Source organism: Haemaphysalis longicornis, unplaced genomic scaffold, assembly GCF_048455015.1.
Source record: "Haemaphysalis longicornis isolate Haplotype H1 unplaced genomic scaffold, Haemaphysalis longicornis Haplotype H1 scaffold_249, whole genome shotgun sequence".
NCBI classification, from domain to species: Eukaryota; Metazoa; Arthropoda; class Arachnida; order Ixodida; family Ixodidae; genus Haemaphysalis; species Haemaphysalis longicornis.
In genome coordinates, this window is record NW_027526313.1 from 230,670 (window position 1) to 248,493 (window position 17,824).

The 17,824-nt window shown below is 42.9% G+C and overlaps 1 protein-coding gene and 1 non-coding gene across 11 annotated transcripts in view; one reads left to right on the forward strand and one right to left on the reverse strand.

The window, feature by feature from the left end:
- LOC144172621 (medium-chain acyl-CoA ligase ACSF2, mitochondrial-like) overlaps window positions 1-17,824 on the reverse strand; it is a 123,295-nt gene that overhangs the window by 57,068 nt on the left and 48,403 nt on the right. For all 10 annotated transcript variants that reach the window (XM_077701273.1, XM_077701270.1, XM_077701271.1 and 7 more), the window contains 2 exons: window positions 11,658-11,806; window positions 10,077-10,168 (listed from right to left, as the gene is read on the reverse strand). In XM_077701273.1, the coding sequence (XP_077557399.1) occupies window positions 10,077-10,168; window positions 11,658-11,806 (241 nt within the window). The remainder of the gene's footprint in view (window positions 1-10,076; window positions 10,169-11,657; window positions 11,807-17,824) is intronic.
- On the forward strand, window positions 5,215-5,287 carry Trnaa-ggc (transfer RNA alanine (anticodon GGC)). The gene has a single exon. It is a non-coding gene; the product is annotated as a tRNA-Ala (tRNA).

Consider the following 17,824-nt stretch of genomic DNA (forward strand, 5'->3'; position numbering starts at 1 on the left):
TTGCTTGACTTCGTCCCTAAAGCGGGGTTTCCTTTTTTCCTTCTTGCTTTCTTTCTTAAGTTGTATGCATGGTCTCGGTTCCGCGCTCACCCCCTCCATTGCCCGCAGGGTCCCGATATTTCCGTCTAAGGCGCAGCTTTTTGTCGCAAGAATGAGAGGCGGCCCGGGTCCTCATTGATGCCATGGGTGAATGCCTGGAATTTATGTATAAAGTAGGACTCCCTCTGCCCGCGTTCGAGGGAAGAGCGGAAGCCGGACTGCAGGAGAGTGATTCTGATATGCTCAATGGAATGGTCCGGCAGGCGCATATGTTTGGAAAATGGTAGATCCGGCTGTGAGGTGACGTGGGATTTGTGGTTGTTGAATCTGAGTCGGAATGCATTCTCGGTCTGGCCAATATACTCTTTGCCACACATTTCGCAGTGCAGTCTGTATACGACGTTACTGGAACCACAGTCGAGACTCTCTTTTATTCGGAAGGAAAATTTGGAAAACTTATATTTTGCCGTGTCGGTTTGGGTGATGAGGGGACAGATTTTGCAGCGCGTTTTCCCGCATGGGCGGCAGCCTGAGTGTTGTTTCGTGATCCCAATTTTAGCCTTAACAAGCATATCTCTTAAGTTCTTGTCTTTACGATACACTACACGGGGTGGTTCGGGGAAGATATCTGACAGGTGCTCACTTTGTCTGATCATGTTGAAATGCTTGTTCAGTATGTTGTTTACTCGCGGCATGTTCGCACCGTATGTTAATATCAGGTTGGTCTGGGGTGTTTCCGTTTTTTGTGAATTGGCTTTTGACAATGCTGACTGGCGGTCTGTTTGGCGGACCCGGTTGACTTCGTCATCAATTATATTTTCTGGGTAATTTTGATTCAGAAGGGTGTTCTTTAGATTTTGCTAGTTTCTGTCAAATTCTTGGACATCAGAACAGATTCGGCGGTATCTGTACGCCTGCGAGTATGGTATTCCAACTTTGCAATTTCGTGGGTGGTTGCGGTTGAAATGCAGGTACTGTTGGGGATCCGTGGCGATATATAAATACAAAGTAAGTAACTTCGGTAACAGCAACAGCGGAGGGTTTATTTCGACGTTTCGACTTCGAGACAAGTCTTCTACGTGAATGATGGCTTCGGTCGCTTCGGAAGAGACCATATATGTCGAAAGTGGAAAGCGGGTTTGCGAGTGGCCAACGATACCACATACAAACCTACGTGAATAACACAAACACCAAGCGGGAATTTTTCTTATTAGAAGAATGAAAAAAATGAACACAAAATGAACAACGAAGAGAGATACGCCATGATAGTTAGGGGGAAAAGAGGAAGAAAGGCAGAAGAAAGAGCACGGAACAGGAATTGGAGTGGTTGCGGAAACGCGAAAAGCTCAACAGCGTCCAAAAGTGGGGTTTTAGAACAAAGGAGAGAAGCAATATATCTTCCGCCGCTTGCCGTCACTATGCAAACTCCCAGACGCTCGGAGGGATCGCGTTTCCGTTCATTGAAAGCGAGTGTCCCGCCAGATGTTCGGAAAGTGCGAACAAGGCATTTTACAGACCGTTTATGGGCCCGTTCCCGGAGCTGAGGCAATTAAAGGACGTTTTGTGGTAGTGCACAACGAAATGGTCCGCTACCATTCCACCGTTCCCCTGCCGGACGGATGCCTTCCAAGAAGCGGGCGCTAGGCCGAGTTTTCAGGTCTTTGTTAAGAGCTGCCACTTTGCAGCTCAGCGACAACCCGTGCGTCGTAGGTGTCTCCCCTCCGCTGAGAGGGGGATGGCGGGGGGAAAACAGCCAAACCAGAATGCAAGCTGCTCAAGGGGATGGAGGGGAAAACGGAGAAAATAAATCCCGATGGTTCGGTAGCCGGGCTTAGAAGACGACTGTAGGTGCAAGGGAGGGAAAAATAGATTTGCAAGCCGTCAAAAATGTAACCAGTCCGCGGACGTGAAGAGAGATAACGGCGGCAAAGATATGTACGCTCGAGTAATAACGCAGACCCCAGAATTGTATTGCTAATTTTCCGGGTTATGCGCATTATCCAAACGTTCCAATCTCCCAACCAATTTGTGAACACGTGTTTTGGGGAGAAGGTAAACAGACGTTATTCCTGAAGCAGCACGGGCACTAAGCAACATTACTTAATTGTAAGATTGTGACGGAGATTAAGAAAACGTTTCCAATGTTATAAAACAATATTATAAAAGAGAGAGTAAAAAAAAAACGAGAAAAGGATAGGAGTGAACACGAAGAGCGCAAAAGGAGAGGAGGAAGTAAAACGAAAACAAAAACGGAAAGACATCACCAAAGTGTGAAAAATCCACTGAACAAACGCTCACGTGCATGTGATTTCGAGAATCCGGCTCCGGCTACATACACAGCGCCACTGATACGGTTACGTAGATGAAAATGTTTTAATCGCTGCAAGTGTGCCTGGGTCCTCATTTATACATTTTTTGATTGTATTGATTCGGTATATGAGGTATGATTCACGTTGTTCTCGTTCCCGGTTTGACCTGAACCCCGTCTCTAAGAGTGTGACGCTTAGTTTATCCAAAGAATGATCTGAAAGGCTGACGTGTCTGAAGAGGGGCAGGGTCGGGCGCGTTTCGGTGTGCGCTCTGCGATTATTAAACCGGAGCTTGAAAGAGGCCCCTGTTTTCCATATATATTTCATTCGACACACATTGCATTCAATCAAATAAATCACAATGGAAGTATCACACGTCATGTTCCCGTGAATTTTTAAAGAGTACTCTGAGTTGGAGCTTTGAGCAGTGGTTGCCTGTTGCCTTATCTTGCAGACAAGCAAACGTGGTTTCAGGCATGGACGGCATTCATTATGCGGGGACAATGAATTTGTCCTTGTGTTCACGAGTGTGTCTTTGAGGTTCCGGGACCGTCGGTAGACGACGCCTGAAACAGACGGAAACGCCCGTTTGAGGCGTTCACTTTGTTCAAGAATGTTGTAATGCCAGTTCAAGATGTTTTTTTACGTTAAAAAACTTGGTGCTGTACGTTAAGCATAGGTCTGTTTGTTGTAATTCACGTTGTGGGGGACGCTTCGCAATTAGGTCCTCGCGGTTGAGTGCTTCTACCTTTTTTATGGCGTCATCAGTTACACGCGCTGGATACACCTGCCCCTCCAGCATGGTTTTTAAATTTTTGTCGCTGGTAGTGAAATCTTCCGATTTTGAGCAGATTCGTTTGAAACGGTGGGGGTGGCTATGAGGAATGCTATTCTTACAGTGACGGGGGTGGTCCCTTTGGTAATGTAGATATTGCTGGCGAAACGTTTGCTTCTGATACAGCTTTGTCGTGAGTTCACCGTCTTCAATTTTCACGGTCACATCCAAGAACTTTATGCTCTCTTGAGAGTAGGTGTGAGTAAAATTGATGTTCCGGTGTGCAGAATTGTACCAGTCGATGAAGTGGAGGAGCTCATCATTGTTGTAGGTCCAAATAAAAAAGATATCGTGAATGTACCTTTTGTACAGGGGTTTTAAGTGGGCTTCAGACACGAATGTGGCCTCTAACTTCCCCATAAACAGATTGGCGTAGCTTGGTGCCATCTTGGTTCCCATGGCGGTTCCACTAACTTGCCGAATGTACTCATTGTTGAATTCAAATGAATTTAGTTTTCAGACCAGGGCCGCTAACCTCGGTACTACATGGCAGTCTGGGGTATCTGGCTGTGTATGGAGCGCATACATCGCATACATGCTGGTTAGTGCGGCTATCCCTTCGTCATGGGGGATGTTTGTGTTGTATATATATATATATATATCGCACCAGACCGGTATTCTGGAGGTCGTGGGTTCGGATCCCACCTGGCGGGCATTTTTTTCTTCACTTTCTTTCTTTCTTTACAAATTCTAAATCTGTTTCAATTATCTACCACATCCTCCCCTTTGATTTCCGAGGTTTTCTCGACTGCCAACCCTTATTTCTCTGTTATTTTCAACGAGCCCCTCATTTCCTATTCTGATTCGCTACATGCATAGCGAGGGCCTCTGTTCTGGCAGTCTTGGTGCCATAGGAAGCTTAAGAGGGCTCAAAGCTGGTCGACCACTCTGGACATGTCGTAGACACACGAGTCACGACCCGGGGGTTAAAAAGAAGGTCCCCTTCACCCCGAGTAGTCCGAATGGCGCTGGCTACCACCCCCAAGCACAGGAAACAAAAATACCTAACATAAATAGCCCAGAAAGTGAAGGGGAAAATCGCCCCGCCGGTAGCGTAGTGGTTATCGCACCAGACCGGTATTCTGGAGGTCGTGGGTTCGGATCCCACCTGGCGGGCATTTTTTCTTCACTTTCTTTCTTTCTTTCCAAATTCTTAATCTGTTTCAATGATCTACCACATCCTCCCCTTTGCTTTCCGAGGTTTTCTCGACTGCCAACCCTTATTTCTGTATATATATATATATATATATATATATATATATATATATATATATATATATATACAGAAAGAAATGCCGGCAGTCTAAAACGCAAAAGAAGGCATAGGGGAGTGTTAGACTATTTATTACCGTTAGTGACGTTACATTATTATTAATTTTTATAATTACGTGAGAAAGAAAGAAAAACACGCGCCCAGAGTGGGTACCGAACCCACGCCTTTCGATTAGATCTCGACTGTGTTCTGCTTCACTTTCTGGGGTATTTATATTTACTACAACTGTATCTGACGCTTGAGGGTGGTAGCCAGCGCCACTCAGACTACACGGGGAGAAGGGGACCTTCTTTTTCAACCCCCGGGGCGTGACGCGAACGTCTACAGCCTGTCATGAGCGGTCAACTGGCGGGAAACCCTCCTTGCTACCTTGGCATCAAGGCTGCCAGAACCGAGGCCCTCGCTAAGCTTTCGCACCATAATAGGGTTTGGAAATGAGGGGCTCGTTAGGAAATACAGAAAGAAAAACACGCGCCCCGAGTGGGGACCGAATATATATATATATATATATATATATATATATATATATATATATATATATATATATATATATATATATAAGATATAAGACAGAAAATAACGGTTGGCAGTCAAGAAAACCTCGGAAAGCAAAGGGGAGGTTGTGGTGGGACATAGAAACAGATGAAGAATTTTTTGAGTCAGAAAGAAAGGGGTGAAAAAATACCGGCTACCACAACCAAGTGCAGGAAACAACAAATACGTTAACCTTAACCTGAGAAAGTGGTGGGGAAACATACCCGCCGGTAGCGTAGTGGTTATCGCACCAGACTGGCATTCTGAAGGTCGTGGGTTCGGATCCCACCCGGCGGGAATTTTTTCACCACTTTGTTTATGACTCAAAAAATTCTTCGTTTCTATGTCCCACCACAACCTCCCCTCGGCTTTCCGAGGTTTTCTTGACTGCCAACTTCTATTTTTCTGTCTTAGTTCACCGAGCCCCTCATTTCCCATTTTCTGATTCGCTATATATATATATATATATATAGTCTGGAATCAAAAACTCACACAGAGCGCGAAAAAATAAGGTTAGTAGAGACAGAGACACACGAGAAGGACATTGAAAATAAAAATAAAAGTTTACTGACGTTTCAGGGAGAGGACTCCCTTTCTTCAGAGTACAAAATAAGTTCGTTTCAGAGCTATATATATACAAAAAATGTAGCAAGGGCGAGGGCAAGGTGAAAGGAGGGAGAGTTTGTACAAATGGATCACGGTTGGTGGGTAGCAAAAGAATGGCGAGAGAGCGGGAAAATAAATTATAAAAATGATAATATGTACACACAGTCACGCGGTATGAACATGGGAAAAAAAGTGAGAGAAGAACCAAACACAGAGAGAAAAAATAAATAAATAACAAGGTAATTTTCCTCCCCCGTGGCAACGGGGGTCAAAGAGGGGTCAAAACAAGATATGCCCATGCAGGTGTTGGACATGGGCGAAAAGATTAGTCACGCGGAACAGAGACGTTCCGAAGAAGATATACACCCGTTCTAGGAATCCGGGTAAAGTCATTGAAACAAGAAACACGTGGCTTCTGTTGGTGGGAGGCAAGGGTCGCGCCCAAGAGCAGTAGGGCAGGCAGTTTCGACAGGAATGAGTGTACATTGGTATACAAAGAGCGGGGAAAACAAATTAACAAGGTTATTTTCCCCTCCCTCGTGGCAACGGGGGTGAAAGAGGGGTCAAAATAGGATATGCCCATGCACGTGTTTGACATGGGCAAAAAGATTAGTCAGGCGGAACAAGGAAAAGAAGATACGCAAATGCACACAAAGGATGAAGATCTGCCCTTACACACCCGTTCTAAGAATCCGGGTAGGGTCATTGAAACATGAGACACGTGGCTTCCGTTGGGGGGAGGCAAAGGTCACCCCAAAAAGCAGTGGGACAGGTAGTTTCGACTCGAAATGAGTGTACATTGGTATGAAAAAAAGAAAAAAGAAAAAAGGTCAAGGTGAAACAAGTCATGAAAAGAAAGAGAACAGGCAGGTGCACGCGTATGACGCGGCAGCAGGTGGTATTCATCTGGGCGGCGCATTGTGCCAGTTCAGGGAATGCCGAGGCGGTCAGCAACGAATATTAGAAAACAACAATACAAAAAAGAAAGAGGACACGAAAGCAATCACACACGCTCGCGTTCACAAAAAATAATTACAAGGTGAGAATAACAAAGCTAAAAATGGTACTGCAGCCTTCTACCCAGGACACAATGTCCAGACTTGTTCATCAAATTAGGTTCAGTGAAGCCATTGTGCTAAAAAACGTCGTGCTAGCATGAAACTATACCCAATTGCGGGAGCTCGCCAACTAATGGGAGCATATTATTGAGGGAAAGAAATGAACGGCATAACTCCAGGCTGAGAAATGCAGCCGAAATTTTAATCGCAGGAAAGACACGTTAATTTCCCATAACTTTCATTTATGCCAAACGACGCTGATTTAAACTTATAGTTAAGGTAGGACTCACGAACCTCGCGATCGTGATGCGTTTTAAAACTAGATTCAAGAATTGTGGACTTCAGTTGTTCAAAAGAATGACCAGGAGTGTTAACATGCTTTGATAGAGGCAAAGAAGGGCAGGTTTTTGCATGAGAGCGGTGATTGTTAAACCTCAAACGAAAGGGTGTTTCAGTCTGGCCGATGTATTGTTTGCCGCAGAGGGTGCATTCCAGCAGGTATACGACATTGGCGGAATCACAGTTAAAGTTCCCTTTTACATTAACATAATAGTCTGAAGCTGTGCTGGTGGCGCGTTGTGTGGTGGTCATTTGTGGGCATACCTTACACCGTGGTTTGTTACAGGGCATGCAACCAGTAGTCTGTGGTCGGCTGATGCTGGATTTAGTGAGAACGTCGCCCAAATTTTTGCTGCGTCTATAAACAACACGTGGCGGCTCGGGGAATATTCTCTTTAGGCGCTCACTTTGAGCAAGGATATTGTGATGTTTCCTTAGTATGGATGCAACTTTCGGAGAAGAGGCCGAATGGGTCAACACGAGATTTGTTTGTTGATTGGGTTTTGGAGCTTTTTTTCGAAGAATGTCGGTGCGGTCCCTGAAACGTCAGTAAACTTTTATTTTTATTTCAAATGTCCTTCTCGTGTGTCTCTGTCTCTACTAACCTTATATATATATATATATATATATATATATATATATATATATATATATATATATATATATATATATATATATATATATATATATATATATATATATATATATATATATATATGTATATATATATATATATATATATAGGTTCGCATGTAGTTTGACTGTGAGACTTGCATCCAAAAAAGTCGTATGCTTCCAGAGGAGTTATCAATAATGCACTAGGATGACGGGCCATTCCTAACACTTCTCAGGAAAGTATACATGCGTGAACAACAAAGGATGTCTGTGGATTATTTGTAGCTGCTCGACGTGCAGAGAACTTCTTAATCCAAATGGCAAACTTCGTTTTCTGGTAGTCTTTTTCACAGGCAGGTAATTAGCGACATGCACTCATTGCGGTGGTAAGGTAGTTCTGAGTAAATTTATTTCATGGTTAAATAAATTTATTCTTGACACCGCAGCTGTATTGGTTGCTAAATCCTTGTTTATTCTAACGTCGATTCGGCATGGTGTGGGAAAGTCTTCAAGGTAGTTATTCCTCCAAATGATCTATTCTTGATTTTTAGACCGATTCAGAACCTTCTCTACATTCCACCGTTTACGAGTAATTCATACACCGTGACCCCATGCGACTGTTACTTTTTCTGTACCTCGACTTTCTTCTGAAATTTCACTACCACATTATTCCTCCGTCAAAAAGACGGCTTTTTGTCATTCGAGCACTCATAGAATATCGCCTTTTTTATCAGTCCAATCCGTTCTTTCACCATTTACCTTTCATACGGAGTCATCAGACGTGTGCACCCTAGTAGATATTAAAAACCAGGCAATTCATGTCAGTACAGGCAGGTCGTTCTGTTCTAACTCTACCATTTTACTATGATAGGGTAGTGTCTTCATTTTGTTTGTTTTATACCACCATGGCATCTGGTGCTTCCAGTTCATGTTACGTTATCTTGATATTCATTTTCTGAAATCCGCATTTTTCAAAGTTAAACAACTCAAGGTTCAGTGCCTATGAAATATATTTACTACCTGCAACCGACATGACTGTGGTCAGCTGGCATCTTGTTTTTCAGGTATTTCATTGAAGATTAGTTTACCAGGAGATATAAATTCATCATAACCGCTGTATTCCCTTTTAAAGCATCTCAACCGTCTTCTAATGAGCAGTTCACAAACCTGATGTCTTTTGGTTTGGTAATATTTATGCGTTTTAAGAAGCATAATAATAGTATTGTAAATGTCGAGGTCTGGTTAGTTTCTGTGCACTTGCATATCGTGGAAATACATAATATACTATTATTGTGCCACTTATTCTTTCTACATTTGTTTCATTTATTTGCGTTTGTCTGTTTTATTTACACTTCCTTCTTATAGAAAGAGTTTTCTTTTCGGAATAAGTCAAATGCACCCAGCGTTTGACAAAACGGGTGAACCTTGTTACCGGACCTAAATGCAGCGCTGTCAGTCTTACTATGTGGTATGTTTTACATGTCTGATAGGAGGTGTCTACCTCCACAAATAATTAAAAAGAAAGTAGCTAAATAATTAGTTCTTAATTTTGTATTATCATTTATGATGTGTAGGTTAATCTTTCATCCCTCCTTGCAGTCGGAGCTGCCAGTCGCCACCTTCGAATACGGTTGCCACGTTGGTTATACGACGTACAAAAAAAATCCACACTTGTGTCTGGAAGATGGATGTGGCTCATTTTTTTTCTTGCCACAGAGGGCTGTGGCCTATTTCCGATACGAAATACAGTGTGTACGTGTTCGTGGAGCGTTATCTGATTTATTCTGTTTCAACACGTTTATTTAAGGAAAACATGCCGAGTGTATTCTGATAAATACAGTTTTATCTGATTTAGTTTTCGTTTCTGATTTGGGCCTATTTCAAACAAAACTCTTTTTATACGTATTTATTGTTCGCTAATCCTATGCCAACACTAGCAATTTTAAATTTGGTTTTCTTTTTTGGCGTTCTCTGCATACACTGTACCTTTATTATCAATAAGTTACTTTTCTCCGCATGCATACTTTTGACTAATGGTTGCATCTCAGAGGCTCGTCTGTGTAGTACGTAATTGTAACCTAACCATAACATTAATAAAATACTTAACTTAGCCTTAGTACCACACATTTATTATTTTGAATAATAAAAATTATGGCGTCATTCACTTAACATGAAATACACTGAGGAAGTAATGCTATAAAGTTATGAAAGCCCTGCTATTACAACAATTAAAATTTCATTTACCTTGAAGCTGTCTGTATAAACGTTTAACTGCTCAGCTAGTTTGAGAACAAAAACAAACACAAAACTGAAATGTATAGATTTCTCTTTGCTGTGGTGTAATTCTGCGGTGAGTTTTTGTGTTTTTGACGTGGTATATTTATTCTACCGTCACTAAACTAGCCTCACTGAAAATGGTTTAGGAATGTCATTCACAACAAAATTAACAGAACAAAGCTGTGTCTTACCTATTCGTAGGGAAGAAAGGTCGTAGTGCTTTCTTAGTGGACTATTGATAAGGTCCACATACATTGTTGGTGAGCCGCAAATGTGTGTACACCTGAAAAAATAGCAGAATTTTTCAGTCTTTCCGGGAAAGTGCAGAATGTTTATTGCTTGTACCTAAGCCCTTTGCACATATTTAAAAATTTTGACATTTCGCAAAGTGTATTGTATGATTCTACCATTATTAGTCAGATTGATCTTTGTAAAATGGCAACAAATACATGCCTGAACGCAGGACAAATGTTTTCTAGTAGTACAAGAAATTCACCATACGAAGTTGTCTTTTTTTATTTAACCCAACATATTTTGATGTGGTGGGCTGAAATTTAAGCCAAAGTATTTCCGAAAGATATACCTACCTGGTGTCGTAGCCTATTTTATCGCCGAGTTGGTTATCCTACCAGGATCGCATATCTTCAAGGAGTCTTAAAGGTCTCGCGATGCTCACGATTTTGAATGTAAATATCTACATGCACCAATACAAGCCTCCGGGCCTTTTTGCAGCATCACGAATCAAATATCTGTTTCCTTGAAAGTTTAGAGCTTCTAAAGCTTGTCAGGAGGGATCATAGTCAACGCGCATGTCAGATTCTGACTACATTTGTTTGTTTGCCGTAGGCCAACACGAATATCTGTTCGTCAGACACATCAGCTATTTTTAAGTAATTCGTCTGACCTTTCTGACATGAACTTCATTACATTATACAGTATCCAGTATAATAAGATTGGTCTAATCAAGCAATTTGAAATTGGGTACTGGTAACTCCAACATATCAATCAATATACAAATAGAGTTCTATCCTTACTTCGGTGTATAAAAACTTCCGCTTTGGCCATATTGCCTACACTGCCACAATAACAATCTTGTTGCTGCAGTTATGTTAGAGAGAGCGTCCCACTGTTGTATATATTTCACCTTTTAATAAACCTTTCTGTTTTTTAATGTGTTTCACTGGACTCAGAGAAGTTATATAATTGTGGTTGTGTAACGCATGCGGTCTGTCATACTTCGTGTAACGCGTGCGGTCTGCCATATAATTTATACCGCCTGGGTATCTCTAACGTGCTCCTGAATTTTAACTCAGAAATGTTTTTGTGTTACGCCTCCATAAGAAACGGCCGCCGCAACCACAATGAAAACAGCAACGTATAACTCAGCATAACATAGCCTTAGAAGCGGGGCGACGATAGAGTGTCCGAATCTTATTCATAATAATTTATAATTGCGGAGCTTGACTGGAAGTAGTTCGTACCGTTTTGGCACTTTTCGTTTTTAGCTGTGCACTACCCTACCCTGGGGTACGGATAACAAGGATACTTAATTAACCCTAAGTGCCTTGTAACCATACCTGACAAGTGGTTACTATCAGCCTAACAACTTTTTCTTTAGAGCTGAGGACGACGGCCACAAATATTGTAGGCAGATTCTAACAGCATCGTTAAACACTGCTCTCGTTTTACGCTCTACAACAAACAAAGGAAGGAAAAGCATGTTAAGAAGATATCAAAAACAAGGTTGAAATTAAAATATCCCCATTATCTACCTTTGCTGCTGAACTGCTTTCAGGATGGAAGCCGTATCAAAGCTTGGGCTGGGAATCACCGCCTTGATTCCAGGCACCAGTGTTCGTCCCAGAACGACGCTTAGTCCAAATACATGAAAGAAGGGCAGTGGGTTGCAGAAAATGGTCTCCTAGAAAGCCAAAGAACGAGCAATTTTAATAAAAAGGGTATTTTCTTCATACGTATTCGTTTATTTGGGCCATTTCAATGCGCCGCTGTTGTATTGTCGAGGACCGTTTACTCTGAAAAACCTCAAAAAAAGTATTTTATGCCAGTTATACACCGCCGGTATAAAAACCTCTCACCACTTCTCGACAAAAGAGTTATGTTATGCGCTAAACTCTGATAACAAAACAATCACCCTGCTACATAAACGTGCTTCTCCAGTTCTTCCTGGCCTTAAATCCAGAGTGGGGACGATATAAAATGTGTCCTTTTTAAAGCCCCTTCTCCTTCATAGTGTAACAGGAAGTATCACAAGCAATATGGCAGCACAGGTGCGGTAAATGCGTTATAATTAGTAAATGAAGCCTGCACCAAATGCATACGTACTCCCGCCCTCAAGAGGACAACTACCTCAAAGCACACGTGTAATATGGAGCGGCACATATTATGAGGTATGCACTTTCAGTTGCGAAGACAAGAGAAACTTTTCAGCCACAGATAGTGCGGGTAAAGAACTATCACATGCATTAGAGTTAACGTTCAGTGATCATTCGTTTTACTAGTACTGTCTTCAGAAAGCCTACTGACGGTGATCTCTTCCCCCAGAAAGTCATCAGGGCCTCAGCAGGGATCCGGTGAAAATTCGTTACTCCGTGGTCTTAAAAAATTGAAACATCACAAAAAAAAAAACCGAACGGTGGAATTTAGCCGGTGCCCAACGTGTTCCCTATAACTAGGTCGTTTTTTTCGCAGTGTTACGATTTTTTTGTGTAATGCCATTCCGTGGGTTATCCATTGTGAATTTCTTAAAAGAGTTAGTTACGATGTCTCAGAGTATACTTGCCAAAGCTTACTCAATTGACCTGCAGAGCAGTGTCGGAATGGTTGGTTTCTCTGTTATGGTATCTCTTACGACCCTTGTTGCCTCGTTAATTCTAACTAGCAGCCCTTGATCCCATTTGTAAAAAGCTAGTTCATTTAAACACCAAGCCTTCATATCTCGAATATCATCCCTCCAGGAATGATTTCTGGCACAAGCTTTGCTTTACCTAGTGTTTTTTTACTGGGTTATTTAGTTGACAGCAAAAAGCTGTCAAAACAAGTAGTGAAGGGGAACCCAGCAGTTCTCCTGGCTGCCCACACGAGACCGACTTTTTTCCACCAAGCAAGAGTGCTTCGTCCATCCACGTTTTGTACAGATATGACAGAGCGCTTTAAAAAACGTCATTTTTCGATAGCGTCTTCCGCATACCGCTACATGAAATGATATCTTGCAGCCATCGACCGTACATTGCGAGATTCCAAGTGAACCACGTCATGTCGTATCCCTCGGATTTTGCAAACTTGATTGCAGCCGTTTTTCTGCACTGTAAGCACGGACTGCTCGTCAAGGTACAGCGGCCTCTGACCGGTACTGACGATCTGACCCAGCTTAGCGTTAACAATCCATTGCAGCTTTTAAGCATGCCACCGAAACGCCACATGCAGTTCTTCGTAGGTTTCGCATAGTTTCTGCAGTAGTGGTTTCCGCGGAAGTAACAAAACCTCACCGTGGCGCCTATAACAGGACGCCCGGATTTTGATGGTATTCATCTCTTTCGAGGATAACTTCCCCTCCGGCAACTTCTTTTGCGTTTATACAGACAGGTGTGTAGCCCATTGTCATCGCACGAAGGCAGCAACCACCGGTTCCATCCCAGACAAAATTGTTATTCAGCACACCAAATGTTCAGTGGCTGCAGCATAAAAAATTTGGCCCATTTTCATTCTCCACATACCGATTGACAATAACATCGATCTACGCGCTGCGGCCATATGCATCATTTCCTGGGCAGGTGCAGTAAATCGGCAGCAGGATGCTTGATTTCCTGGTGTGCTGCGCCACGTGCTCGTCGCCATTTAAAGGGTCACAGAAGTGAGTTTGCCAGACTTCTCTTTGTGCTTGCTTTGCCTAGACTGGCTGAAAAAACACTTTCATTGTTTATCCGGTGGATAACCCAGTATTTTGTTTATGGCGCCTGAAATACTAAAAAAATTACACTTGAGATTTGCGGCGGCAGCAACAACTAACAACAATGACGTGCAATCTTGATGTGATTTGCTCGGATGATGGGCAAATTTGGAATTGAAATTTTGCAGTATCGCTTTTGGTTCTTTGAAACAACATGATTTACATCCGACGTTATCACTGGCTGGGAATTCTCTATATCGCAAGAATCCGCATATCGCGCTTCTGCCATGTTTTTGGCTGTATATGCATGAAATGAGCCTTCCAGCAAAACATAAAATGCTCACATTCACTAGCCAAGGCGTTCGCATTGGCCAAACGCTGTCCGCGTCATCGGAGACGCTCAAATGCGAGGGTCCTTCATTCCGCATTTCGAGCTTGCCAATCTAGTCCCTGGGCAAAGGAGGCGTTGCTGCGTGTTCTATGAGCGTCTTCGCATCAGGCCAAGAGGCGGTTGATTTGGCACTGTGCTGGTAAACAGTCGGTGCTTCCCTTCCACAACGCCAACGAGAATTTGCCTGTGTGTCAGTGTCAGTCTGCACGCATTCTGCACACTCGTACGCGAAGCAATAAAGGTTTCAGCGCAACATGGTGAATTCAGCAAAAAAAGCATTACGCAAGTACGTAAAAATCCCCCCCCCCGAGAAAACCCACACGTGTTACTGGGATTCGAACTTAAGATTTGCAAACCAGTAAAATAATTGTTTCAGACCACTCGTTGTTGGCGTGAGGAATTTCCGACAGGGCAATTCAGCATATATATCAAATAGCCTCTAATTTTTTTACTTCCAGTATTTCCAGGAGCTTCTATGAATAATTCCCGAATAACGTTTCAGTAACCGTGCCTCTAATTCCCACAAATTTATTATCGCTAGCAACAGCATTCTTTCAGCAGAAAAGCGATCGCAGATGCATGGTGGTGACTGTGACAGATGTGCTATTTCACACAGCGTGAAACGGCTATTCTCTGCTTGGTCCCACGCTTACAAAGAAAGCTTAGGTTGATTATAATTTCTTAGTACCTATACAGTCAACTCTCGTTAGTGCAAACCTCAGATTAACGATTTCTTCAGATTAACGAACATTTTGAAAATCCTCTACCAAATCTACATTAATTTTTATGTAAAAATATTTCACTACTACGAATTTCAGAACACCGAATATTTCAGAATAACGTATCGAATTTTGTCATCCTCTAATAAAAACAATTCTTCGAAATAAAAAAATTCCTCGTGTAGGAAATTACTCGTGCTGGTGTGAACGACGACTAATGGTGGAAAGTACAAGTGTCATCATCAGCATACTAAATCTGCGTTCGCTCTATCACCATCACTTTCGCTTAGGGGTTCTCGCCGACATGCTAGCCTCTGTCGCCGCCTTTGTTCCGCCGTCCAGAAGCGCAGCTACGGCGCCAGGCTAGTCATACGGCTGTTTTTCTTTCTGCGTGTGCGATTAGCTCCTGAAGAAGCACAGAAAAAAATTGCGCCCATTTTTCTTCACGAAAAAGTGCACATTCTTCGTCAAGTGGATGCTGGGAAGAAACAAATCGACGTCTTGAAGGAGTGGGGGAGGGCACCATCAACGGTTGCAACAATTTGGACCACCCTCGAGAACTGCTGGCGGAAGGCCGGTCTACTTGAGAGGCCACCCGAAGCCGAACACATGGTGCCATACAGTGAAGAATGAGATGCTTGGGATGAAGTGACAGAAAAGCTCGCCGTGGACGCTGCAGTCACCTTTGAAGATTGCGTGCTATGCGACGATGAAGCATGCACATCTACGATTGAAGACATCGTCAACATCGTTCGTCGCGATGACGAAACCAACGACGAGGACGCCGAGAGCGACGACGACGACGCTAAGAGAGGGCCCATAACAAAGGTGAAGAAGCCATGTCTAACGCCGATGCTTTGCACTACGTAGCAAAAATCCGCAATTTTCTTAGCAGGTGCCCGATTACCACCGAGGCAAAGCACAAGAACGTGGACAGCTCAGAATCGTTCTTCTTGCAACAGTTGATTGCAACAGGCTTCTTGCAACAGGCAAGATCACCGATTTCTTCAAATAAAAGAGGTGTTTTCGCGGTCCGTCCGTTGCGTCGCGTACGTAGCTTGCGTGTTGACCGAGACCCGTCTGGGCAGTTCGAACGGAACGGACGAACTGCTAAAACTCTCTAAACATGCATCCAGACCCGCGTTAGAGGCTAACCCGATGGTGCGCGTGTTCCAATAAATGAAGGCGGATGCTTTGGTTACGTTCACAATTTTAATGCGTTTTTTTTTTATTTTTCCACTATTACGATTAATGAAAATAAAGAACTATTTTTAGCGGTTCCTTGAAATTAGTTGCACCGAGATTTCACTGTAATGGTTTCGCTGACTCTTCTGCGTTTAATCGCATTTGGACTTTCTACTAGCGTAACAGTTATTCGAGCATCTCAAGCGAGTTTGAATTGGGCTAATTTGACTTCATTGACTTCACTGACCTTGATACAGTCTACAGACTAACAAACAACATGTACCCCCTTTCAGGCACAAGTTTTTTCGTGGCTCAATTTTAACTAAGTGAAAAAATTGCGACGACCATCTGGTGGCTAGTGGACTGACTCTGCCTAAGATTCGGCGAACCGTGAAGCTTCCGAGTCACGCCAAACCATCCAAATGATCTCGAGTGAACGTCATACGAAACGTCTTATGAAGTCGCAAGGACGAATCGGGAAGGAGGAAAGCACTTTTTAATTGATTTTTCTATCAGACAAATTTGCGCAAACTCGCCGGCAGCGTCGATACATGACCATGGGAATCCAGAGTTCAATTCGCGCTAGAAGTAATTTTAGTGTACCTTTAACAAAAGTATTCTGAAGTATTCTGTGTCTTCACATTGTCACGTGGCGGCAGGACAGAAATGTGAGGAACCATGCGTGATGATGAAGCGATGCATTTAGGAAACGATAACATCTATGAACAAGCGTGCATAGCAGTCCCAGCCAGCCTGCGTGCGGCCTACTCTGTCGTCGCTATGGCCATCGCTGGGTGAACCTGGCACTACGTGATACGTTGGAGTTCTTTTTCTTCCCGTGACAATATAGTCTTCGCCTACAGGGTCTTCGAAGAGGTGTTCACACATTTAGGGGGCTTTTTAGTATTTACTCAAAATGTAGGTTGGTTTACCCAAGATGAAGGGACGCAAAACTGAGAGGCTATGAATACACCAATGGACTAGTGTAACCTTTCGCGTAAATTATCCAAAATATCCTGGTTCCATATAAGTTTTTCCTGCGGCTTGAATCATGCAGTCTGCTTGCGTGGCTGCTTCTCTGGGTTGTGGTGTTGTGTTTACAAGCACAAAAAACATCACAATTTGTTTTCATACCTTTACGAAGATCCGTATGCCAGGCCATGCAGACCCCCATCGTACCTTCTAAAATACCTGCACCATTTGCATTTAAATGTTATAGCGGGTCCATGCAGCTTTTCGAAAGATAACGCAAACGACACAATTTTGCGACACTACATTTAAGCCTTTGCCATATGCCGGGTGAACTTGCCGTGTGTAAATTGTAATATTGACGTTTTGCATTTCCTCCACACAGCTGACCTACGAAATGAGTAGTAGTTAAGCATTACTGTGTAACTATGACTTCCTAGACTGCTCCAGTAACTGGTCTACCGAACATTCACAATAAGCAATGAGTAACAAATTGCAAATATCACATAAAATTGTTTACCCCCAATAGATTTATGAACAATTAAGACACTCGGTTACATGTCAATGAAAATCTAGCTTGCTAGATGCAGAAGCACAACTCAACACTTCAAGTATAAGACGCGGATTTTGTTTGTACAGCTGGACCCTCTCTGCGTTGAATTTATCTCCCGGAGTCTGAATTCCCAATCAGCCTCTGAATTGGCTACACTATCGGACATACAGCGTATACAAAAAATACCCCCATCGCAATAAATAAATAAATAAATG